Source organism: Colius striatus, chromosome 4 (assembly GCF_028858725.1).
Source record: "Colius striatus isolate bColStr4 chromosome 4, bColStr4.1.hap1, whole genome shotgun sequence".
NCBI classification, from domain to species: Eukaryota; Metazoa; Chordata; class Aves; order Coliiformes; family Coliidae; genus Colius; species Colius striatus.
Genome location: NC_084762.1, coordinates 76,713,263 through 76,739,205, shown reverse-complemented (window position 1 = coordinate 76,739,205; position 25,943 = coordinate 76,713,263). Strand labels below are relative to the sequence as shown.

The 25,943-nt window shown below is 34.8% G+C and overlaps 1 protein-coding gene across 24 annotated transcripts in view; it reads right to left on the bottom strand.

Annotated features, from left to right (window-relative positions):
- RIMS2 (regulating synaptic membrane exocytosis 2) overlaps positions 1 to 25,943 on the bottom strand; it is a 466,103-nt gene that overhangs the window by 370,152 nt on the left and 70,008 nt on the right. For all 24 annotated transcript variants that reach the window (XM_061995371.1, XM_061995382.1, XM_061995378.1 and 21 more), the window contains one exon: positions 3,096 to 3,306. In XM_061995371.1, coding sequence (XP_061851355.1) covers positions 3,096 to 3,306 — 211 coding nt within the window. The remainder of the gene's footprint in view (positions 1 to 3,095; positions 3,307 to 25,943) is intronic.

The window sequence follows — 25,943 nt, the reverse complement described above, 5'->3', positions numbered from 1 at the left end:
TATGGTTTTATTTCTCATTTACCCTGCTCTATTCTGATTGTTCATTAATAAATCAAACCTTTTCTCCCCAAGTACAGTCTGTCTTGCCCTGACACTAATTGCCGAGTGATCTCCCTGTCCTTATCTCGACTCACAAACCTCTTATATAACAAATATAACAAATTTCTCTCTCCCCTATCAGTTTAGGAGAAGGAGTGATAGAACAACTAGGTGGGCATTTGGATCCAGCCAGGGCTAAATCACCACAAATGTCTATATTTCTGGCACTGTAACAAAACTGAAAAAGGAATAAAAGATCCAGTCATCTTGATAATCCTAATTGAATACTCTGACAACAGCTGAACTTTTCCACACTCTGCTCCTACTCATGACCATGAACCATGCAAGCAGTAGACCTCCTCTTGACTTGCAAAAGTGTTCTTTGGATCTACACTTTCTGAGATGCTTACTGCTAACACTGGTCTGTACTAAACTATTTAGCAGAATCTGGTGTAAATGCTGTGAATTTGGCTTGAAATATGACATTATGAAAAAGGTCACTAAGAGCTCAAACAGGTCCATCAAAGAACATTTCAGTTTAAGAATCACCTTATATAAGGTCTAAAGCAGACATATATCATCATCAAAAAATGTGTGAAAAGAAAAATAAGATTTAGCAAAGTTTAAACAGAAAGTTAGTAGAAGTCATCGTTCAAGAAGCTGAAGTTGTATTCATTAAGGAAAACAAAACAAAAAAAAATATGGTAAATTCTGGCAGACCAAAAATAATTTTCTTGGAATAATGTATATAGACATATAGGAGATCATAAATAGAGGACTGACACAGTCTGTCCCTGAATTGAATCCCTTGCATTTATGTTTACAGTGATTAAAGAGATACCATACAATATTATTTCATGCAGAATGAATGAAAGGATATACTTCAAACTGATATTTCAGAAAGAGAAGCTTTAAAGTGAGTCAACTATAAAAGCAGTAACAATTTTTTTAAAAGAGATCATATTCAGGATAAAGCATCTCAAGTCTAGAATACCTCTTAACTGTAATAGAGGCTTTCATTGACAAGAAAAATAAGAGATGACAACTATAACACCAATTTAAGCATTTTTAAAGATTTATAGTGTTAGATCAACTGAATAATAGACAAGTCTGATATCCACATCAGACAGAACTGTAGGATTAAAAATAGAAAATAAAATTAGCAAGCATATGAATAAATTATGATAAAATGTGGAAAAGTCAGTATGGCTTTAGTACAGGAAATTTGTATCTGTTACATGTATTAGAATTCCTTCAAGGGGTCACAGAGAAAGTAAACAGGATTGATTCATACTACTGAGTTGGATTTCCAAGCTTTAAAAGAATCTCAGCTGACACAGAATGAGAATAAATTTATCAATGAGAAAACTTAATTCATGAAAAGACAAGAAGAAAATAACATGAAAAAGTGGTCAGCATTTTCCAAAACAGGTATCACCAGTGAAGCCTCATAGGAGATCTGTCTAGGGATGCTCTGTCCAGCATATTCATAAACTATCTAGAAAATAAATGATTGAGAGACAGAAAAGCTTATCACACTAAATTTTCAACATTAGCAGAAAAAAAAAGCCAGCTGAGAAGACTAGCAGAACAGACTTGTAATACTGGATGAAAAAGTCAGCTCACAGAAATACAGCTTTAGGTTAGACAGTAAAAAAAGCTTTTTATGTTAAGGATCGTGAAGAAGTAATCAACCTAAGAGAGTGTTGAAGAATTTCAAGAGAAATCAGCTAAATCTCTGTTGAGTTCACATGATCTGTCCCAATGACAGTCCAAATGATGTATCAGTTTGTTTCATTAGAGGATGAGATCTTTCTCCTAATGCACTTTTTCTATGTTTCCAACCATGTAGACATAATGACTCTCTTGATTGCCTTTCATATTCAGATGAAATTAATACAGAAATTAATCTAAGTCTTATTATGAGCAACATGATTTAGTTAGACATAAAAATGCAATAAAATATATGAGCTTACCAAAGGCAAAAATTTTTTAATTACCATAACAAAATCCAAGGTAGTTTGAGCAATTTACTCATAATCTTGGTTACTTTAAACATCAGGAAATGGAAGATTCTTTTATACTTTGTGAATTTGTGTCCATAATTTAAGCCTACCCTTCAATCTTGGACAAAGAATTAAGTATTAGTTATATAACTGACTCCTGTCTTCCAAAAAAGACAGTTTTTGTAGATTGCATGGTATTTACTATTAACATAATAAGGAAAAAATAGATTCGTAGAAACTAATTATACTGAAGCATTACTATATTAATAAATATTAAATTATTGTATGTGTTTCCACAAAAGATTAGCATAAGATGTCATGAGTATTGTTATGAATATTCTACAAGTATCTGTCAAACTCTGAATAAGATGTGTACTGAATGTGGCCATTTTATTTAAAATGTTGTTTAAACTAATCTCAGAACTGTTTTCTATGATTGATTACTTCAGTTTTGCTGAATGTTTTACTTGATGATCCAACTTTGTAAAGCTTCAGATTGCTGTTTAACCTGTTGTTATGCAAGAAACACCAGCATACTAGCTGTAACTCTATATTGTTAGTGCACTTAATTTTTTTCCTTACAATATCTTGACGTGTGCATATGTATAATAGATAATAAAAAAATTAAATCTCCATAACATATTGCATACATTGTTTTAACATTAATTTTACAGTAACCGTGTAGAGAACAGAAATAAACTCTTGCTCTAACTTTAAATAATTGGTGTCTCCATATTAGAACCACCAGGTGACTAGATATACATCCCTGACTCCATATAAAGACTCAGTTCTCTTATCAAAGAATTCTGTTTTCATCAGCCTGTTAATAGAAATGTGGTGTGTATTAACTCAAAAGCCATAGTCACAAATCCATCTGCAAATGGAAATCAGTTGAACTGAGGACAGATGTCTTAAAAGCCCCTAAAGTAGTTATCATTACAACCTTTAAGGAAATTCATTTCAGTAGCTATGTGATTTGGATGTTTAAACAACAAATATGAGATACTGAGTTCAGGAGAAGCTAGTTACTAAACTTTCATGATTCCATACCTTATTTGATCGTAAAGACACTCTTCCTCCACAGCGTGCACAGAATTTAGTTTGGCAATATGAACAGTTATGGCCACAGCCATCAGCAAATTTTGTTTTGTGGCAGATGCCACAGGTTGGGGCATCACCCTTCTGCTCCTGTTGCTGCTGTGATTCTTCACCCATCTTCTTCACTTGCTCCTTATACATTTCAAACTGCTGATGTAATTTTCTGCAGAAAAAAAAGAGATTATTAATAGCTGTTTTATTTAAGCCCACAAATACTTTGAAATAACTAAATTGTATCAATTTCAAAACACAAATCAGAGAAATACTGTAGTAAAGCAAATGCATTTAATTCAAGGTGCCCCAGAAGTGTAATGTTCAAGAATTATTTTTTTGTCATAACTAAATTCTAGGAGGAGGCCCAACACTGATAACATGCAGCACACAGTCCATTTATAATGCAATCAGCTGTAAGCTGCAAACATAACACTAGGAAACATGGACTGAGTGATTCAAGAGCCTATGACACTAGACTTTAAACTGGTTAACAGTATCAAAAAAAATCTAATTTATCATTATAATTTATTCTTCCAAGTATATTTTTACTTAATTCTATCAGGCAGTTGAAAATATCTTCTCTTGATATGACTTATCTTCATTTATCCAAAAATAGTGCACAGAATAATGATTCTAAAATCCTTTTCAATAACTTTTCAAACACTGAGTGCAAGTCCATAACAAGTTATTTCAGCTTAACAAATTATAAAACATGTAAGCCATTCATATCATTATGTAGGTATTGCCATCTTATGCCAATTGTAAGGTAGAAGACTACCTCAGGTGTAAAATCCAGGGACTGTAGTCTGAGATACACACACGGATTTTGCCTTCCATTTTTAATGGACTAGGAGCACATTCATAGTCAGTTGCCTTGTGCATACAGAACTACACTGACTTTTTCAGGAGTGCTACTTCATTTCACATTGTATTTTGGCATTTTTTTTCTCAGAGCTACTATTTCTGAAGGTAAGTAATGCCATATAATATTGAATTTTCATTGTAAAAAGTTATAAATTTTTAGCTCTTGTTGCAGCTGAAGACAGCTGAAATTTAGCTATCTAAAAATTATTAATCTAAGAAGTTTCTTTAGCACTTTGAACAGATGTAAAATAAATCTGAATGGACCCCAAAAATGAGCATTTTCTATGAAATATTAAAAAATATGCTAAGATAAAATTCAAAAATGCAAAAGAGATTTCTTTTTCTTTAGAATCATCCTTTTGAAGATTCTTGAGATGAGATCATTAAATGAAGCCTACGATACAATGAATAACCTCCTGGAATAAAAACTAAATCCAGGAGATCAACTTCCTTACTTCAGAAATACATCCTTCATATCACAGAATCACAGATGGTAAAGGTTGATGATCCAGAGATCATCTAGTCCAACTGCCTGCTGAAGCAGGTTCACCTCAATCAGGTCACACACAAATGTATTCAGGTGGGTTTTGAAAACCTCCATAGGAGACTCCACAACTTTCCTGGGCAGCCTGTGCCTGGGCTCCCTCACCCTCACAGGAAAGATGGTTTTCCTCACGTTCAAGTGGAATTTCCTTCGTTCCAGCTTATGCCTGTTATCCCTTGTCCTCTCACTGAGTACTACAGAGAAAAGTGTCACTTCATCCTCTTGACACCCACCCTTTAGGTATTTCTAAGCACTGATAAGGTCCATCTCTGTCATTCAGATATAAATTCATTATATTAAATTATTTCATCAGAAGTGTCAGTGGCTCTTACCAAAACAAATATTACTCTGAGTCAGTTTAAAATTATCTCAATTATTTATCATGGATAGTCACAAGTATGGTAAGAACTGCTGGGATTTGCTTTGTTTTTTCAGGAAAACTTCACTAAGAATATGCTTTCCGTTATATCAGAGAGGAGTTGTAGGAACAAACAGGCAGTTTCCCCATCATCACACAAGACAGGAGGCTGGAGGTGTGCCTCTTCCTCTGCATACCGAAATGCAGGTTCATGTGTCAGCTGCCACTGACCCTTTTCCAGAGAGGGAACTTCAGGGTTACTTCATGTTGTTTATGTGCTATTTTTCTAATCTACCTGACCCTGTCACTTGAGTTCAATACTGAATCCACACGCTGTCCTCAGAACATAGCAGTTGCATGGTTTTTTCTCAATATCAGCCCTTCTCCCCTACATTCTTACAGAACCTTCTGGCATGTAGCAGAACACTGAGACGGGTCATGTGTCTGGCCTCCACAGGATGGACATGAGGGTCATCACTGGCCTAACAGGCAGCTTTGGAGTCAGAGGTAGTGGCTTCCTCTTCCTTCTCACTGGTTAAGAAAGAGTTTGTTCTTTCTTGACTGGGGCTGGACACAAGTTACCAATAAGAAAAATCTGAATGAAGTTGAAAAAATTTGGAAATCTGGAAGCTTGTCACATTGCAACCATTTACACTGACAACAGCATATAATTAGTAGTTGGTAGTCTGGCCCATTTCCACCAGTAACACATGTAATCTCTGAGACCTTGCTTGCCTTCTAATTTTGCCAAACTCGCATTCTTCATTTAAAGCATATTATCTTTGCTGAACGTCAAGTTTATTTTAGGTTACATTCAGCTTTGTGCCTTCCTTATAATCTACAGCCTTTGTTTGTATGATTATTTGCTTACCAGTCTCACTGGTGCATAAAAAGCTTGAGCCTTTTGCCAGTTCTTAAAACTTCATGTACTGAAATAATTTCACTTTTGTTCCTCTTGGGCACAAGAATCTATGTAAAGGTCACAACTTTTGCCTCAAAGTATAAACTCCTCAATGTTATAAAGAATAGTTTTCTAAAATCCTTGTTATAGTAGCAAACAACTTATCACTTGCCAAACCAGTTCATTATTAAATCCTTTTCTGTTCCAAGAAAAATATTGCATGCATTGATAGCTGTCAGAAAAAAAAATAAACACAGAAGACAAAAAATCTATTAAATAATCAGTTACACAGGATATGTGTTCTACGTACTGATCCAAACCACTGAAGATGAATATGCATACTTGAAACAAAATACAGAGTCTTTATTTTAGGAAGTCCATAAAAAACTTTCTGATCTCTTTTATAGAATAATAGGGATTCTTTTAATAATCTAGCCTGCAAGGGTTTAAGCCAAAATTTGAACTAATATCAAGAAGTAATAATTAGGTGTTTAGAATAGCACTGCATTTGAAACACATTTAGTAAAAATTGTAATATGTACATTTCTAAGAAAACCCAATTTTTTCGGCCAGAGTAGGCTCACCAGTTCAGTTACCAAGGAAATGAAGGTAACCAGTACCAAGGCAAATTGCAGAGCCTGGAACTGAGTTCAGGTATCCCAAGACAATTTCCAGTCCCTATACTCCAGAATAACAGTTACTCTGTCAATGCAACTAGCCAAGATCCATACTGTGAGACTGAAAGAAACAGGCTCTTTAGATGAGCTGCATTTTAGGCCAAAATGCTTATCCATAATATAAATCTTAGGTATTATAGGGTTTTTTTACTTGTAAACTCAGATAATTACATCAAATCATACAGGAGCAGAATATTTCAGTAGAAAACTCAGCAATGCATATCTGTAACCCTTAAATATGTGTATTTTGATCATGGCCTCAATAGCACATACCATTTACCTGTACTGATAAAAAAAAATCTCCCTTTTTCCACAGATGCCAAAAATACAGGAAAAGACATTTCTGAGGAAAAGGAGAAGTTGGTATGAGATTATGCAAAGACTTGACAATAATGGAAAGTTAGGCTGGAAAACTGATACTTAAGTTCTGCTAATTTTCATCTCTTGTGAAAATGAGTTCCTTGAATCACATTCATATCTGCTGGAAGTTACAGTGATGAAGTTCATGAGGCTTATACGATTAGTCAAGATGTTTTGTACTATAAAACATCTACCCAAGGCAGCTGTATAGAGGACTTTTCAGTGTTAAAAGCAACTGTTTGTAAGAGCTTGGATTGCTTCATCAATGTCAAGAAATACATTTCTATTGGAATACTAGCTTTTTTCTGGAATGAAGTTAATTTAATTACACTTATTCTTGGTTTCCCATACCTTTCTGGAAATGAAATACAATATGAATCAAAAAGCAGCAATCCATGCATCTCTCATGATCCATGAGCTGGTGCCAAAGGCAAGTGAAAAAGCAAGTTCAGTAGCCTGACATCTGTTAGTGTTGTGCAGTAGTTTTTCTTTTCTCCTCTCCTCCAGAAATTGCCCACAAAACATTAAGCATTTAAAAAAAAAAAAAAAACTGACAAGAAGGTCCAAAGCCATTCTTTCCATTAAAAAGTTCATTTGAATGTTTCTGAAATTTCCAAACTCTGCTTAAAATTTGCCATTCGAAGGATGACTGTTAAGAAAGTATCCAGGATGTTGAGGCCAGACATAAGCATAACAGCCACTTCTCATTTCAAGGCTACACTTCTCTCACAGTTTTATTACTGATTGTAGCCTGTGCCTCATTTGTTATTCCCAGGCATGGAGCATGAATGTGGCTGGAATCCATGCTTTAGAAAGGTTTTACTCACTTTCAGTCCATTCATTCAAAGATTTTCTCATCTGCTGGCAATGACTATCTGGTAATTTACAGCACTCTTCCTTGTAATATATTAAACACTTAATGTTTTCTGCTTTTACAATAATGCTAGCTAACCTATCACCAAGTACACCCACATCTTTTCTAAATGGATACTCTTTTTATACATATAACCCGACGTGTTGGTAGAGGTCAGAAAACAACTGGCTGAACATCAGATCTGCTGATAAGAAACCCTGGAAAACAGAATACAAATCAGGCTACAGGTCAGTGGTGTGTATGCTCTCATTGGAAATAGAATACATTGCATATGGGGCTACATTAGGAAGAGTGTGAGCAGCAGATAAAGTGAAGTTATTTTTCCCTTTAGTTGGCACTGGCAAGGCTGCACCTGGAATATTACCTGGAATTATGACCAGATTCTGGTCCAACAGTTCATGGGACATGTTGACAAATTGGAAAAGTCCATTTTGTCAACAACCAAAAAAGTTCAAAGTCCTAGAGCATGTAATCTGCCAGGTGGGATATAAAGGATCTGGCTTTTTTCTATCCAGTCAAGAGGAATGAACTAAGGACCGATCTAAGACCTGCCTGAAACTAGCTATTTTAAAATTACATGAAAAATTACAGAGACAAATTCTTCCTCATTGTCACAAATCCAAAACAAGGGGCAAAGGGCACTATAATAGCACATTGAGAGGGTCAGGTTGGACATTAGAAGTTTTTCACTAGGCAAGCAATGCAGCACTACAACACATTGTCCCGAAAGACTGTGGAGTTGCTATCCCTGCAGGTTTTCAAAAGTCACCTAAACAAAGCACCATCTGTCTTGAACTAATATTGGTAATGATCATCCTTTGAGTGGGAAGTTGGTTCAGAGATCCCCCTCAAAGAGCATTTAAATTATTATGTGCTTGACAATGGCTTTGTGGAATAAGATAAGAAATATGACGCTTAAACACAAGTAGAAACGTATTTTCAATAACAACATTTTGGCTCAACAGTGCTGAAGAACAAAACAACCTAACTTTTACCAACAGATAAAAAAAAAAAAAACAAAATAGTTCTTCATGTTTTTTATACATTATTGTGAGAAAAGTTAACTCAAAATTTGACCAATGACTTCACATTTCTTTCCAGCTCCATGTAATGCAATGGCCAGCAAAGCATAATAAACTTCTACATATGCAAAACAGAACTTTCCTTAATTGCAAAATGACAATTTTGCCAGTATTTAACTGAAATAGAAAGGGCATCACATAAAACTCTTCCTCAGAAGTCCATGATTCTGCTTTAAATCTAGCAGATAAATTATTAAGCAATTAAAGACTCAAGACTAACTTCAAACAAGAATCTCACAACTAATTCTGTTTAATGGATTATCATTCCCAGGCAGACAACACATCTACAGCCTTGATGCCATTTACAATTCAGAGTTGTCAGCTTTCATGTCAGTGAAAATTAAATATTGACAGAAACTAGATGTCAGTAGAGATCTCTACAAACATTCATCTAATTCACAGCATTTTTAACTTTCTTTCTGGCAAAATGAAATCTCTCCTCTCTCATTAGAATTGATGTACTATTTTCTCTGTTTCCACAAAAAAAAATAAACTATTTTCTACTATCAGTAGGTTTAACTTCAAAGCCATCTACCTCAATCAAATGTCTGAGCATAAACTAAAAAAGTTCTACTAAAAAAAATTTTGAGAAAAGCATTTGAAAACACAACTGTAGAGTAAAACTACTACTTTTTAATCTATGCCTCAAAATTTAGAATCACTGGCAGAAATCCAAGATATTGAAAAGAGCTAGTCAGAAATTTTTAATTAGATGTCTTTTCATTTGAGGCACTTAATTTGATCTCCTGATAAACTTTGATTTTAGCTAAACATTCACTAATTTTTTTTTATATCTCAGATATAGGTCTAGAAAGCAGAAGATAGAAAAAAAAAAACCCACACCAAATTAATTTGGGTATTTACTTGAAATCGAAGAGAATTAAATTTTCTTTTCTGCCAGACCTCAATTCTAGCCTCCCATAATCTACGCAGGAATGGTAACATCTAAAACTATCCCAAAACAGTTCATAGTTTCTTCTATGTGATTCATTGTACTTTGTACAAATAATCTCAAATTTTTTAATCTATTCAAGGGAAGAATGTAGGGGGGAAATTAACTCCACGCTAGATTTTTAGGTAGGAAATGCAATTTTTTTTCCATCTTGGTGTTATAATAAATTAACTAATTAAGCTGGTATGACCCAAATAAGCTTGTGACTACAGATGAAGTCACATCATTGAATCTAGTTTATTTTAATACCTTCAGAAACTCAGTAAAAAAAGATAAGAAAGTATGTGGGGAAAAACATATTTTAATAGCTCAGTAGGATGTGACTCTCTGAATGAACCATCAAGTTACACACCAGCTAGACAAAATTTCCATCTGGAACTGGCAGGATTACCTTATCTGTCTACTTTTTTCTGTTTATAATTCTCAGTATTGAATATAACTGCAGCCTTTGTTTAACTTTGTTTATTAGAAGCAGTGATGTTGCTCTTTCCTGACAAGGTAGCAGTGAAGAATAGCTAAGTCCAATATCCTGTGCAAGGTTACAAGAAATATATTACTATATGGACAACTAAAGGCTGACCCAATTAATGTTACCATATTTCTGTGTGGTTTTAATGATAACAAGATAAAGCTAGACAATATGTATATCAAGGATAAAAGCAGCAGGTAACTGTTGGCTGTACTTGTTACTTCCAGTTTTCCTCAGAACCATAGATACTTGTTTCTTGCTTTTTCTGCAGTCATTCAAGCTAGTTGCAAGATTTGCGAACTGATATTTTGGGAACTTATTATTTCTTCTTGCTAAAAAAATCTTTAACTGAATTGTTTATTGTATTTTCACAATTCGTAACATATACAAAGCTGTAAAGTTCCTATTAAGGTTTAAACAAGCAGAATATAGTAACACGTCCAGTTCATCTAGATCTCTTTCAACCCTCCTATTTAGTTATAATAAAGAAGAGGGGCACTTAAAAATAAAAGAATATCACATTTTTATAATAGTTTAACCATGGCCAAATGATTCAGACAAAGCTAACTAATTTCTCCATAACTCAAAGTTATAAGACTAGTTGCCTACAAGTAAGGAAGTTTCCTTCATAACTCCAGATAGAAATTACTTTAGGCCTTTGAATATCTTCAAATCCTAATTTTCAACAACTGTTTACACCACTTTCACACAAATATTTTTATGATTATAATAGGTTATTTTTCCCTCATTCTCATTAGCTGCTCCTGTATTAGAAAAAAAAAAAATCTGTAAAAGAGCTCCTTTAAACCACTGAGTCTATCAATTCCCATCAAGTTTTTCTCATTTGTGTCTAAAGTAAACATTCTTTGTTAAATTTTTTATTCTCTATGACCTACTCTAGGTGGTCTTGCTGACAGGGGGTTGGACTAGATGATCTTTTGAGGACCCTTCCAACTCTTAAGATTCTGCGATTCTGTGAAAAATTCATTATTCTTCTAATAAATTTTTACACCTATATCCATATCTTCTTCACCTATACTGGAAATATCAGTAGGACTCCTTTTTAATGTTTAAGCATCAAGCAGATATATTAAATCCATGCCATTAGACACAACAGTGGTAGTTTTCCTTCTGCTCCTTTCCCTTGTGACAAGGCCAACACCAAGGTAATTTTAAGTTTTATTCAAAGTAAGATTAACCTCACCAGTGAAAAAGAGTGCCTGACTTCAAGGAAACTCTCCAAGTCCATTCCACAAATGCATTCCCTCAATTAATTTTTTTTATCTACAGTTCCATGGACCTTGTCCCTGTGTTTGCAATCCTCATTATCCCAAAGGAGCTGCTTTGGTAAAGTGCTGAAACAGTAAGTACTAATCCCCAGCTGACAATGAAGACAGGATCAAGTAGTTGAACTTCCAGTTAAAGTAGGCTGCCAAGAAGTATATGTGGTTAAGCAGAAGAATAAGATGTTTAAAGATGGGCTTTTTTAATGTCATTTCATTTATATTTCATCCCAGTTATAGTAAGTAAAAGAAATTACAAGATTACAGATTTTAAACTACAGAAAATTATGGTCAAAATTTTTTTTACTAACTTATTAAAATACAAGACCTAAGTGGTCACTCTGTGTGCCTTTTATATCCAGACACTTTCAACTTCACTTAAACAATTTCTGTCAATTCTGGTAGGAAAGAACAATTGTCTCAAAGACAACTGTGTTTCAAGTTTGGAAAAACAGTCATAGTGATAGAAGGGAACTTTAAGAACTGCCACATCTGAAGGTGAAGTTGCATCATGAGCTCAAGCTTTACTGACTATTAAAAAGGATGAACGAGAGACATCTTATGATACATGATTTGAATCTTCAGCTGTACTGATACCATAATATCACAGAACCATGGCACCATTATGGTCAGAAAAGACCTTTAAGATCATCAAGCCCAACCACTAACCTCACAATGGCAGGCCCATCACTAAACTAAATCATATGCCTCAGCACCTCATCCATGTGTCTTTTAAATATCTCTAGGGATGGTGACTCCTCCATCTACCTGGGCAGCCTGTTCCAATTCTTGCTAGCATTACTAACATTTCTCTGTGAAAAAGTTCTTCCCAATCTTTAATCTAAATCTTCCCTGGCAAAACTTGAGTCCATTTCTTCTTGTCCTATCATTCATTACTGGAAAAAGAGATCAACCTCCTCCTCACTACAAACTCCTTTCAGGTATTTGCAGAGAGTGATCACATACTGCTGCTACAGTCTGGACTTACAGCAGTGGAGTTTTCAGAAGCTGTGCATAGGAGCAATGAGTCTTTCTTTCAGCAATGACATGTTGCTGATAACCAGTATTTGTCCTTAATTTCTATGAAAGAAGGCACAAAGGACAGGAAAGATCTACAGTATGTATATTGCTGTAAAGTAGGCACACCAAATGTAACATCAGATACACTCTTGACTATCATCACTTGCCACAGTCTAGCTGTCAGAAAATGCCAGACAGAAACCAAAATTTCTTACACTACTAAGGCATTCAGTTACAGGAGACCCTCAGGTAATAAGGTAGACAGAAGAGTCAGAGCTCCTTGCAAAACAGAAGAGAAGTAACATCCCATGATTTATTTCATAACAGAAAACTGCTTTATAGAGTTAAGATTGCTTTGCAGTTATTGCAGTGTCCTTATTATGAGCCTTATGCAAAAATTAAGACTCTTATTTGGATGCTTTCCATGCACAGTTGACACAGACTTACATAGACTTTCATCCTCTATACAAAAATTCTCAACCAAAATCTAAATCACTTGGCTCTCATAAAAAATTCCTTTTATAGTCTATTTGTAGCCTGTCATCCTACATTTTATATTTAAAAAACATGCTGATTTTTATAGCTACTGTTACGTGTTTCTTCCTGATTCACTTCACTGAAATGATTTGTAGCAGAAACGTTATATTAGTCTAAAACACTAGAAGTATAGCTGCATATTGGCTATTTTAATTTCTTTTTCTGATATTGTTTGTGTTAGGAATTTTAATTAGTATCAGTTTAAAGAAAGCTGGGCCACACTCATATACTTTTTCATTACTAGATCTTTGGGTTTCTTTAACAGCCTCATTATTAAAAATATACAAATTACTGTTCTATCCAAATATTTCACTCCCAAATGGTTTCACAGCTCATCTTGTACTTAACATGTTTTCATAAATTATTCTTCTTCTATTTAATTTATACTAAGTTTCATTTTAAAGGTATGCAATATTTACCAATGCATCCTAAAAAGAAGCTAATTCAGTTGCTGGCAATTAAGCACATTGCAACATTATTACATTTATAAAGGGCATCTCCAGCAGAGATAATATTTCTCACAGTCACTCGGATTACTTTATTTGCATCATCAGTTGACTTACAGAAGGAAGACACTAAGTTCACACTTGTAGTTGTAGAAATGCCCAAAAAACTAAGTTGCCATGAAAACTTTTTTATCCTACTATGAAAGGCAAAATTACTTTTTTATTAGACAATTGCACACACAGACAGAACAAATACATGATAAATAATAGGTCAGACTGCCTTGCTCCGAAATGTAACACTTCCTGACATTATAGTATCATGATTAGAGTGAGTTCATTCCACATTGTTTACAACATTCATGAGCATGTTCAATTATTAAATAGCCCCTATCTTTTTACCTCTGTGACAGGATTGTTTCTATCTTGATGATTTTTCTTTTTTAACAAGCACGAAACAAATTTGAGCAATGCTAGGAAAGTCAGAATAAGCAAGTTTCAGTTGTGCTCATCAAATAGTTCTCTCAGCTTCATTGCAAACTAGATCAACATGCTTGGTGCTGAATTATCATCATCAGTTCTGGTGGCAGTAATTAGTTGTGCTTTTTACTGTAAAAATACCACCAGTGGAGCCAAATTACTAGCAGTACTATAGGGAGAGATCCTTTTGAAACAGTTCCACAGTCCTCAGAAGACTATAATTTTCTATATTGTTCACATTTTAAAAACAACAGGAAGTAGGGCCAAACCACAAATTTTATTCATAATGGTAAAGTAACCTTTTCTAAAAACAAAAGGAAAGGGTCTTTGAATTTCCATTTTAATAGAAACACTAATTATGATTTTTTAATGAGAAAGGAGCTCACAAAGGGACAGACTTTTCTGACCTGCAGGAGAGACTTTTTCTAAGTGCATGAACAAGGTGTGTAACAATTTTCCTCATATTATATCTACCATCTCTGTATCTTCCCTTTATTCAAAAAGTGCATTGAACTCAAACTTTACTTCCCTAAAGTAAAATATAATCTCTATTTAGGTTGAAGCAGTATTTCTCCCTTATAGATAAAGAATATTTTATAATGATCAAAGGGAGATTTGTGTCTCAAAATCTGTATAGATAGTAGTTACTCTAATACTATTTCTGAGAGGTAGTGCTTGAATTTTCCAAATAATTGGAGTCACACAAAACCACCAGAAAAAAATCAGTGCCAAGGAGAAGATCAGAATTCAATCCTATATTTAAATCCTTTAACCTCTTAATTAAATCTTATTAATTAACCATTAAGATCTCAAAGCTATTGAGTATAAATGAAGGTTGTAAGAGAATAATGTCAGGCCATCAGTAAGCCTGCTGATCATGCTCTGCTGTTTACAATCCTGTAGAGTGGAAGTGTGCAGTAGACGTAGGCCCTGTAGACTAGCAGAGGCAGCGAGGACACTGTGATGCTCAAAGGCCAGGAACAATCCCAGAGACAGCTCTATGAAAGATGTTAATATCAGTTTAATAAAGTCTTTTCCTGGAGTACTTCTGTTTGGAAAAATAGTACATATCAATAGATTCTACTCACATTTGTTTTAGCATAACTGCACTTAAACAAGTAGAACAAGTCCTGGCTCTGCTCTTCGTGAACCAAATGTTTTTTTTCCGGTATAATAGTTCTTGTGTCTGTGCATTCTATTTTTTCATATTGAGAAGCACAGCTCACAGATTACTATACTGTTACGTGACCATGAAAATTGCTGAGAAGTCTTTTTGTTTAGATAGTAAGATCTACAGATCTAACTCCTGAGTGGGTTCAGCCCATCCCAGGTGTTCACTGCAAATCAGACTTGGCAGACTCTAGCAGAAGGAAAATACTACTTTAAAGTATTGTTCTCCCTTTGCCCCTTCTTACTGAGGTATCTTTAACTGCAATGATCTTTCCACAAGTCTACTATCCTAAGTTAAAGAAGACACTCTGGAATATGAATTAGAGAAAAATATAGCTATTATCATTCCTACTGCAGAACATGGACAATTTCACCTAAAAAAATTAAACTCAGATATGCAAAATCCAATTGCCGTTTCTATTTTAGACAAGTGTTCTGTATCTTGGAATGATCAGATATTACAATTCAAAGAAGATGGAATATCAATACCGATAAATTTCCAATTCTTCTTTCTGCTAATATAGCTTAAGATGTTACAGCAGGATCTTTGCAACTGTAGGTTTACAGCATTGGAAGTAAGGTTTTTCTTTAAATATGGACACTCAAAAAAAAGAAAACCTGATTATATATACATATATCAACTTTCTCTGGCCTCTGAAGGTAAAGTCAGAGGCAAAGGCATTGGCTAGCCTGTTAACAGCAAATACTTGAACAAATCACCAATAGGAGATAAAGTTACAGTCCTAGGATTATCAAAGTTCATCTATCTTACATGTTTATCCAAAGAATGGGTATTTATTTAGCGTACATAGGTAACTAATACTGTAATAAATAAGAAATATATACAATGGAGTCACAAAATTGATAGTATTTTTTTTAGAGAATGGTTTCCAATAGAGCAGACAGCATAACATTTTCTTAAGAGATTCAATATGGATGCTGTCATCATTACATATGATGAAACATGAACAGGCTGCCCAGGGAGGTGGTGGAATCCCCAACTCTGGAGATATTTAAAAGACTTGTAGATGAGGTGCTGAGGGACATGGTTTAGTGGTGAGCTTGGAGGTGTTAAGTTAGTGGTTGGACTTGATGACCTTAAAGATCTTTACCAACCAAAATTATTCTACAGCTGTAATATATTTGTTACCTTAAATGTCTATTTAATTTTGAAATGGACAACATTCTGCTGTTCCCAAAGTCATCTGTTGATCAGATTTTTGTCATGCAAATGTCACCCTGTTGGTGGATACTGCAGTAGAAACAGTAAAACATGTTTTGCTTTTAGGTACATAATTGGCAGATAAGAGGCAGAGAGGTCCACAACTGTTACAAAACTCTCTTCTTACAGTCTGTATCCATGGACAAATTCTGACAGTGTTCCTGATGAAAGAATGAAAGTTCTTTCTGCTCAATATCCTTATACAAAATCAAGAATATCCCTTTCCTGAAACAAAACTCTCCTTGATAATCGGCTGTGGAAGCAGGAAACATAAAAACAGATGTAAAACTTTCTAAAGGATAAGGAAAAGATGACATATAGAATAAATTAGTGACAAGCTTTCAAACTTTTGAATCATTGAATCATGTTTGTGACAGATCAAAACTCCTAATAAGCCACAATAAAAACTGGATTTTTCTTTCTGTTGGACTGCTTTTTTTTGCTCTCTGACAATCTTCACCATCTGTTGATGTTATTCATAGATGGGACTTTGTATCCAGTAGTACTCATCCACACTCCAGGCTTCTGATCAACTCACCCTGGCACCATCTGTCTATATTTGTTCTGAGTCCAAGATACTCCAGGAACCACATCACTATGAATTTACTTCAACTTTCCCTCTATACAGAATACAATCACACAAACATCTTTCATAAGAGATAAGTGAATTTCCTTCTTCCATAAAATCAGTATTAGTTCTACTATGATCACAGAAAGGCACCCATGAGCACACACATAAAATCACATGGGAATTATTACATTGAAAAACTAAAAAGATACATTCATCTGTAAAACAGAAGAGCTGAGAGTTTCATGATATAAATGCTTTGAGAACTGTATTCCTTTTGGAACATACCTGAAATGTTTTGAATATCTGTTCAATCATCCTCTAACCTCTAAAACCAGAACTAGAGTGAAAATTACCATCACATCAAAAAAATCTACACCTGGTGATAAAGGACAATTGTCACATCTGGTATGTCTTCCCTAAGTAAAAATGGCAGAGCTCCACACCCTGCAGTCAGTCTTTCTAAATCACTCTAGTCCTTTCCTGCCTTAAAAAGGGAGGATAAATGGACATTTCTTTCATTCAGGTTTACTGTACCTCCACACCTCTTCAATTAAGACATGCATACTTTTATTTTTATTTAAAGAATTGACCAAGTACTGCAACCTTTCCTTATCAATGTAACAAAACAAGGCAAAAATGAAAAGAACACCACACCCTCATTCACTCTGAAACATGTAACACAATCAATCACTGCAAATATATAAAAATAAAAGCATGTAACAGAGAAAAAATTCTTCCAAAGACAAATACAACATTGATTCCTAGCTATGCATTAAATCGGTTTGTTACTGAAAGGAGCTGTGAGTTTAAAAGCATGTAACCAACATTCAAACTGTCTTCCAAAAAGCTCTGCATCTGGGAAGCTTAATTGTATCTTCAGTGAGTCCGATTGTGTTTGTTAACTCCAGGGGATAGAAATTCCCCAGCTACTGATGACTGACAACTCTGGTTCTGCTTCTGACCTGCAAGTAAGCAAAAATACTCACTGCTTTGTTTAACTTAGCATGAAAATCAACCACTGTTTCCACAAGTATTAGCAGCTGGAAGTGCTCAATACTTCATAGTAGCATGCAGAACTACCCATAAATGGGTCATTAGTAGAAGTCATTTGAACAGGTGCTTGCATTGAAAAGCAAACATTAAGCTGTAGGGCTTAAACCACACTGACAGGCTTTCTAAGTGCCAGACTTCTTTCAGTACCAAAGAAACTCAATGGAGTTAAAAGGTACTCACCAGCACTTCTAGAGATACTCTCATAAACTGTTTTAGAAACTACTTCCTGGTTCTGAAACTAGTTATTGATTCGTGAACCTGATTTTTTTTTTTTAATAATTTCATCCAACTTAAGTTGGATCCATCCAACATATCATCCACATAAGTGAGGGCACTTATGCAGTTACAATGTTATAATTGATTCAACCATGATCACTAAATCATAGAATCATAGAATGGTAGGAGTTGGAAGGGTCCTTTAGAGATCATCCAGTCCAATCCCCCTGCAGAAGCAGGGTCACCTAGATCAGGTTGCACAGGAACATGTCCAGGTGGGTCTTGAAGACCTCCAAGGAAGGAGACTCCACAACCCCTCTGAACAGCCTGTGCCACTGCTCCCTCACCTGAACAGTGAAATAGTTTTTTCTTAAGTGGAACTTTTTGTGTTCCAGCTACATCCCATTACCCCTTGTCCTGTTGCTAGCTACTATAGAAAAAAGGGATGTCCCAATCTCCTGACACCCACCCTTTAGATATTTATAAATGTTAATAAGATCACCCCTCAATCTCCTCTTCTCCAGACTAAACAGCCCCAGTTCCTGCAGCCTTTCCTCATATGAAAGATGTTGCATTTCCCTGATCATCTTGGTGGCCCTGCACTGGACTCTCTCCAGCAGTTCCCTGTCCCTCTTGAGCTGAGGAGCCCAGAACTGGACACAGGACTCCAGATGAGGCCTCACCAGGGCAGAGTAGAGGAGGAGAAGAACTTCTCTCGATGTGCTGGCCACACTCTTCCTGATGCATCCCAGGATGCCATTGGCCTTCTTGGCCACGAGGGCACATTGCTGGCTCATGGTTAGTTTATTATCAATCAGGACTCCCAGGTCTCTCTGCAGAGCTGCTCTTCAGCAGTTCAACCCCCCTCTCTCATAAATATTTATTAAACACTGTTCATTATGGTCTTTTCATGTTTTCATATCTCTTTCCCTGTTGCAAAATAAAAATATTTATCATTTTTATATATTCACTTGTCAATTATTAAAACTACCTTTTGATAGCCTTTTTTATTACAGCAATCACTACTGATTTAAGAAGTCTGATGTATTTGATACAGATAATTAAAAGTCTTCAATAAAGTCACTCTGAGCATTTTAGGAAATGTTATTTTTACTTCCAAATAACTTTTATACACCTATGACTTCAAATTCTTCCCAATTAATTCAGTAATTTAAAAAAATGCCTTATAGTATTTTCATAAACTTTCCAATCAGTCAGTAACAAGAATAGCAAAAGAAACAAGGTATCTTTTACTCATGTATGATACTCAATATTCTGGGGGTTTATTCCACTTTGGTAAAAGCCATTCTGAGTTTTCCCATGTGAAATGTTAATAGGATAAAAGAGATCAGAAGAAGATGAGGAGGAACAAATTGAGGAGAGGTACTGAAGGATTGTTTTAATCTACAGCCTCAAGCAAGACGTCTAGAGAACCATCTCATGAGAAAGCAGCCCTTAGCCTACAATATTAAGTGAGCTTACTTGCTAGAGTTGAATGCAAGAGTTTGCTCAAGTCAGCAGTTTTCATGTGAAAACAGAATCTGTAATGTCAAAATGAGCCTATGTTAACTGTGCCATAAAAATACTTCAAGTGATGAAGATAGACACCCATATCCATGCTGTCTTGTGTGTGCACTTCCTGAACATACTTTTTACATTTATAGTATTAGTAGAGTAGCAGCAGCACTCTAAGAAGCATCTTTTTAGGGAAGAGAGATAGAAAGGAGGTCAGTTCCACTGAAGGCACTACTTAGTTCCAACATTCTTTGTTTTTGTGATTCTGCCCACTATGCTTATCCTTTTTTCTTGGGAACCTTAACTAAAAAGAATACTAATTAATAAGAATCTATTTTGATACATTTTTTTCAATTAGATAATGCAGACAACACTAGAATATGTTGAGCTGTTATTTAAATCCACTACCATTAACTGAAATTCAAAATGTTTAGAATCACAGAAAATCCAGACAACAATATCTATTGTCCATGGGGAAGGAAACTGTAATAGAGTGGACAAACCTAGAGAGCCAAAAGAAAATACATTGGGAGATAAATCTTGCCAGTGAAAAATGGACATAGAAATCTTTGAGCCTGAGAAAAGGAAAATCTTGAATTTGAAAAAGATAGTATGGTCTGCAAAAATAATTTTCTTTATTAAAAGGAATTGTCTCAACTAACTGGAGCCTAGAAATACTGAAGTTACTGATGGGAATTGCATGCAACAGCAGTCCTATTTTCATATTTACTCTACAGTAAAGAAATTTGTGCACACTATTTCTGTCAGAGGTTAGTGTACAGGGAAACAGTAAACAACCATTTCAGCTTTCAGAGTAACAAATAAAACAAACATACAACTTCATACTTTGTTGCTGACTTTAGATCCTTCTTCTGAAATGGTTATCTTTTTCATTTACATTTAAGACACTTTTTTCATATACTGAAAAAAATCTAAGAGCTTCATTAACTATGTTCTGTGTTACAAGAACCACATGTCCTTACAGGAATTTGGGATATTTGTTATCTCATTAAATATCATATCTTAGTCCAATTGAAGTTATTATTGAAAGTATTATCAAAATTACTATTGGATCGTCAAATCATAGCAGGTTCTAAAGTTGTTAACAAAATGTAGCAAACCTTTCAGTTATCCATCCCACTGAGTGGGGAGTGAGTGAGCAACTATGTGGTTCTTAGTTACCAGCTGGGATTAAACCACAAAATGAAATTACTTTATGCCTTCAGATCATGCAACCTATAATAGTACGGCTGTACCATATGGTTTTCTCCTTTAGGTTTCAGACTAGGATTCTATCTATGCAGGAATGCTATAGAACTACTGAGCCCCCAAGCTTCCCGTTTCAGGCACCTTATCTGTATTTCCATATAGTAAAGTTTTTGTGCTGGGCCTATATTCCCAATGGGAAAATTGAATCAGTGAGAAAAATTTACTTGAGGACAAAGAATGATTTAAAGCATGCTGTGAAAAGTGACTTAGATAAAATAAATCCCATTGCAATTCAGATGTGTTATGTTTACAATGAGAATCATGAACCTGGCCACTATTTATCAATTTGATAACACTTCATGTATTCTTTATTTTCTACCCAAGTATCAGACAAATGTTTCCCAATTTCCAAAAGTAGCAAAAAGCTGAAAACAATTTTTATCAGTCTGCAAATAAAATGTAAGAATCAGAAGTTATTCTCTTTTCTTTTGCTTGGTCTCTGCCATGTCATCACCAAGAATTTGACAAAGAGATTATTTTAACAAAATAGAAGCCATAAGAAAGTTAGGAATATACTGCTTATGTCAGTATGTCATTGATTAAAAAAAAAAAGTTACTAACAAGTTACTTCTGCAACCTTGGATTTCCTCAAAACAGATAGTAATAAAAAAGGTATGCACCAGCCACAGTTTGCCGTATCATTTTAAGGAGAAAGACTTTAAATTATTAAGAATGCATTATCAGTAGAGTGCAGCAGCTGTGATATGTTCCTCTGTAGAATTGACCTTCCTAAGACAAGATTTTGTAAACATCATACAAATTGAACTTGCTGTATGATCCTTATCATCATTTCCTCACTGAATGAAATGCACAATTAATCTTTAGAAATAATAAAGAAATATTATGGTTACGATCAATGCCAAAATGCCTCTATGTTTTGCAAGAACCACTTTTGCCACTGTCATGAAGACAGGTTGCACTGGAGACTGGGGTCTGTGCTTCAGCTGCATGCCTGGCATACTTTCTTCTTATTAGAGTATCGCTGCTGTCTTGTTTAAATTAAGCTTAAGCCAGCATTTTCTATATCTATTTGCTTATCTCATTTAGACAACCTGTGTTCCCTCTAGGGGTACTGTCTAGTTATTTTGGAATGCAATTCAAAGCAGGATGTTGTCAGCATATTAGTTGCACCACAGCCCATGACACGCACAAGCTCTGAGAAATTTCAAAAATGATAACAGAGAGAAAATACTCTCATGTAAAGATTCTACGAGCTGCTTTAACTATGTTACAACATATTTTAGTCTGTATTGCCTAGATAGCAAAGGGTTTATTTATACTTATACATATACACATATGGAAACACTCTGTTCTTCAGTCACACCCATTTTTTTACTTCTTGTTATGTTGCATAAATCAAAACATCTAGAGATTATAGTATATTAAATAATTCAGATATAGATTTATATCTTATAAATAAGTAGAATTATTTTATCCAATTTCTTATTTGAGTAAAGTATATACACTTCATATATAAAGTATGTACAGTTTGAGAGGGTTTTTTAACCTTTTCCTTGTCCATAATGCTAGCTGCTGGCAAGCTAAGGTTTTTGGTTGTGTTTTTCAACTTGCAATTCTGTTTTGTAACCATGGATCCACAAAGAATTATTCATTATACCATAATACTTGATTTTTATTTGAAGATTAGTTTTCACTTTCATAAATAGATTTATTTGCACTATAGCTTTCTCACATAATGCCTGAGTGGTTTTTAATTCCTTATTAACAAAAAAGTCTTAATTTCTTAAAAATGTGAAATCTACATTCTTTGCATTATCCCATTCTGTGAGTCTGTCTGCAGAATTACAAATCTATGTATATTTTAAGATTAAAATAGATCAGTTCTTTTCTGAGTTAAATATAGAAATATATTTCTTATGATCACTGTATTTACCCATCCCAAAAATGTTTATCTTTGCCTTCTGAAAAAAAAAAAAGTTCCACCATACTCATGACACCTATCACGGCCTCACTAACATGAAAAACAATCCAATCAAGTTAACTAAGTATTTCTTGTAATAAATGCTATGAAAAAAAAATCCAGGGCATCTTTAAAAGTTAGACAACTCTAATCTTACATTGCAAGTGGTAAATTTATCAGTCTTAATAACAGTAAGAGTGATATCAGTCATCAAAATCATGACAGAAGTAAAACAGTATTATGTTAAGAAGGTGTTTTGTGGATTTTACTTCAAAATAGTTACAATCTCCCCATTTTTTTCTTTTATATACTGCAAACTATTATTTTACTTTTAGCTCACTGACTGTTTTCTTTCCATCTTATTGCCTAAGAAAATTAAGAGTCGAGTGCTAGATTTTTCATAACTCCAACTTCACAAGTGTGTTGGCTGCAGAGATATATTTTTGTCTTTTGGAAAAATATTCATTGAAGTGAATTGTGTTACTTTCAAGAGGTTCCATTAAAAACTATACTGAACAAGAACTACAAAAGCTGTGAATAAATCAAATGAATATATATAGCGTAAATTTTACTAATAATTGTTTATGTGGGCTTGAGATATGTAATCTGAAAAAATTCAAAGCTACTTGGTTGTTGGCAGATGTATTGTTTACACAGCATATTTAGAATACAAAAATAAGTACAAATCAATAAATATCCATTAATTTATGTTAAGTAACCTAAAAAATCTATTTGTCAAGTGTTGAATTTGTGGACTAGTAAGAGTGAATTTGCATCATAAAAGAAAAAAACAATTGTTGCATGGATTGCATCTTAAAATTTATTCTGCTCTTTTGCACAATGTTATGCAACAGTGCCTTAGAGAGGTGAAATAATGACACCATCTTCTCTAGAAATGTAGTACCTGTTCTTTGCTCATATTCATATACAAAAAACTTTTCTATTACATATAGCATGATTTTATACCAAAAGGAGAGGACACGTTAGTGAAGCTATGTTTATGATCATAGAGAATGAATATATATTGTGAAAATTCAGTTTTACTTGATAACTGAAATAGCAGGTCCATGTTGTGCTAAGCAATGTACACTTTTCATCTATCCTGGAATTAGTCTAGGGAACATACAAAAAGATAACTAAATATTTTAAGCTATTTATTTTGAAATGGTTTAGGTATAAACGGCATTATGCTCAACATCTTTTGATGTTGACTGTATTTTTTCTACTGTTTATTAATAATGTCCTCATCATTATCCTTCTAGTACCTAAATGGGCCATACAAGAATGCCAGAGAGAGACTTTTTGCCAACATACAGTGATAGGACAAGGGACAATGGTTGCAAACTGCAAGAGGATAGATGTAGATTAGCTATTAGGAAGAAGTTCTTCACTATGAGAGTGCTGAGACACTGGAATTTGTTGCCTAAAGAGGTAGTGGATGCTCCAGCTCTCAAAGCGTTCAGCACCAGGTTGGATGGGATTTTGAGCACCTGGTCCAGTGGAAGGTACTCCTGTCCATGGCAGAGGAGCTGGAACTAGATGATCTTTAAGATCCCTTCCAATTCAAGCCCTTCTATGATTCTATGAAATATCAGAGTTAGAAGTAATATATAAAGGTTATGCATGGTATAGACAAAGTATATAAGGAATAACGTAACACAAGACTGAGACTCTTCAATGAAATGAGTAGACAGTAGGTTTAAAGCAGACAAAGTATAACACCTCTTCTATAGAGCAGATAATTAAACTCTAGAATTCATTTTCAACAAGTTCTAAAGCAAAAACATGAATGTATTTAAAACTGGACTAAAAATACTGATGGCAGTTAGATTCCTAATGGCCATGAAATTAATACCTAAAGCTTAATACCATCACGTAATGTTCCAAGAGTCAAACAAAACTAAAGTATAAACTTCAAGTCAAAACCTTAGGCACAAAGAATACCACCAAATCCTAATGAGGAACAAGCTGAATATACCTTTTATAAATATATATGCCATATGAAAAAATAAAAATTCACAGGCTAATTGCTGAACATGAAAAGCCGTTGTTTCAGGGGATAGCTAAGGATTTCTTAAGGATGACAACATGGAAATGTCTTAAACACTGCAGATAAACTTTGTGATGAAGTACATAGGAGCTGGAGATAGAAGTATTCTTCATCAAGGACAATCAGATATGCAAGACCAGTCTCAATAATCTTTGAATGATCATGGCAATTGGGAGAGATATCTGATGACCGGAGCAAAGCAAATGTCACTCCCACTTTAAAGAAGGAGGAACCACAGCCTGGTCAGCCTCACCTCAATCCCTGGGAAGATCTTCATAGAGAAGCTCATGAAGTAGAGACTCGAATAAACAGAGAAGTGGATTGAAAACTAGCTGGATGGCTGCACACAGACAGTAGTGATCAGTCGCATAAAGTCTGTTGGACTTTAGTTGGAGGTCAGTTGCTACCAGTGTACTGCAAGAGTCAATGCTGAGTCCAGTCCTGTACAGTATCTTTATTAATGATCTGGATGATGGGGTAGTGTGTATCCTCAGCAAGTTTGCAGACAACACCAAAATGGGAGGAATAGTGAAAATGCCAGTGAGTCATGCTGCCATCCAGAGGAACCTCAACAGGCTGGAGAAATGAGCCGACAGAAATCTCACAAAGTTCAGCAAGAGGAAGTGCAAAATGCACCTGGAGAAGAAAACCCTCATGCACCAGTATATGTTGGAGACTGCCCAGTTGGAAAGCAGCTCTGCAGAAAAGGACACAGGAGTCTTGGTGTACAACAGGTTGAATATGAGACAACATGCCTTATAGCAAAGAAACTGAACTATATCCTCAACTGTGTTTAGGTGGTGGAGTCCTCATCCTTGGAAATATTGAAAAGATGCATAGATCAGGTGCTGTGGGACATGGTTTAGTGGTGGGCTTGGCAGTGTGAGGTTAGTGGTCGGATCTGATAATCTTAAAGGTCTTTTTCAACCAAAATTATTCTATGATTATATGATTAGGGAAAAGTATTGCCAGCAG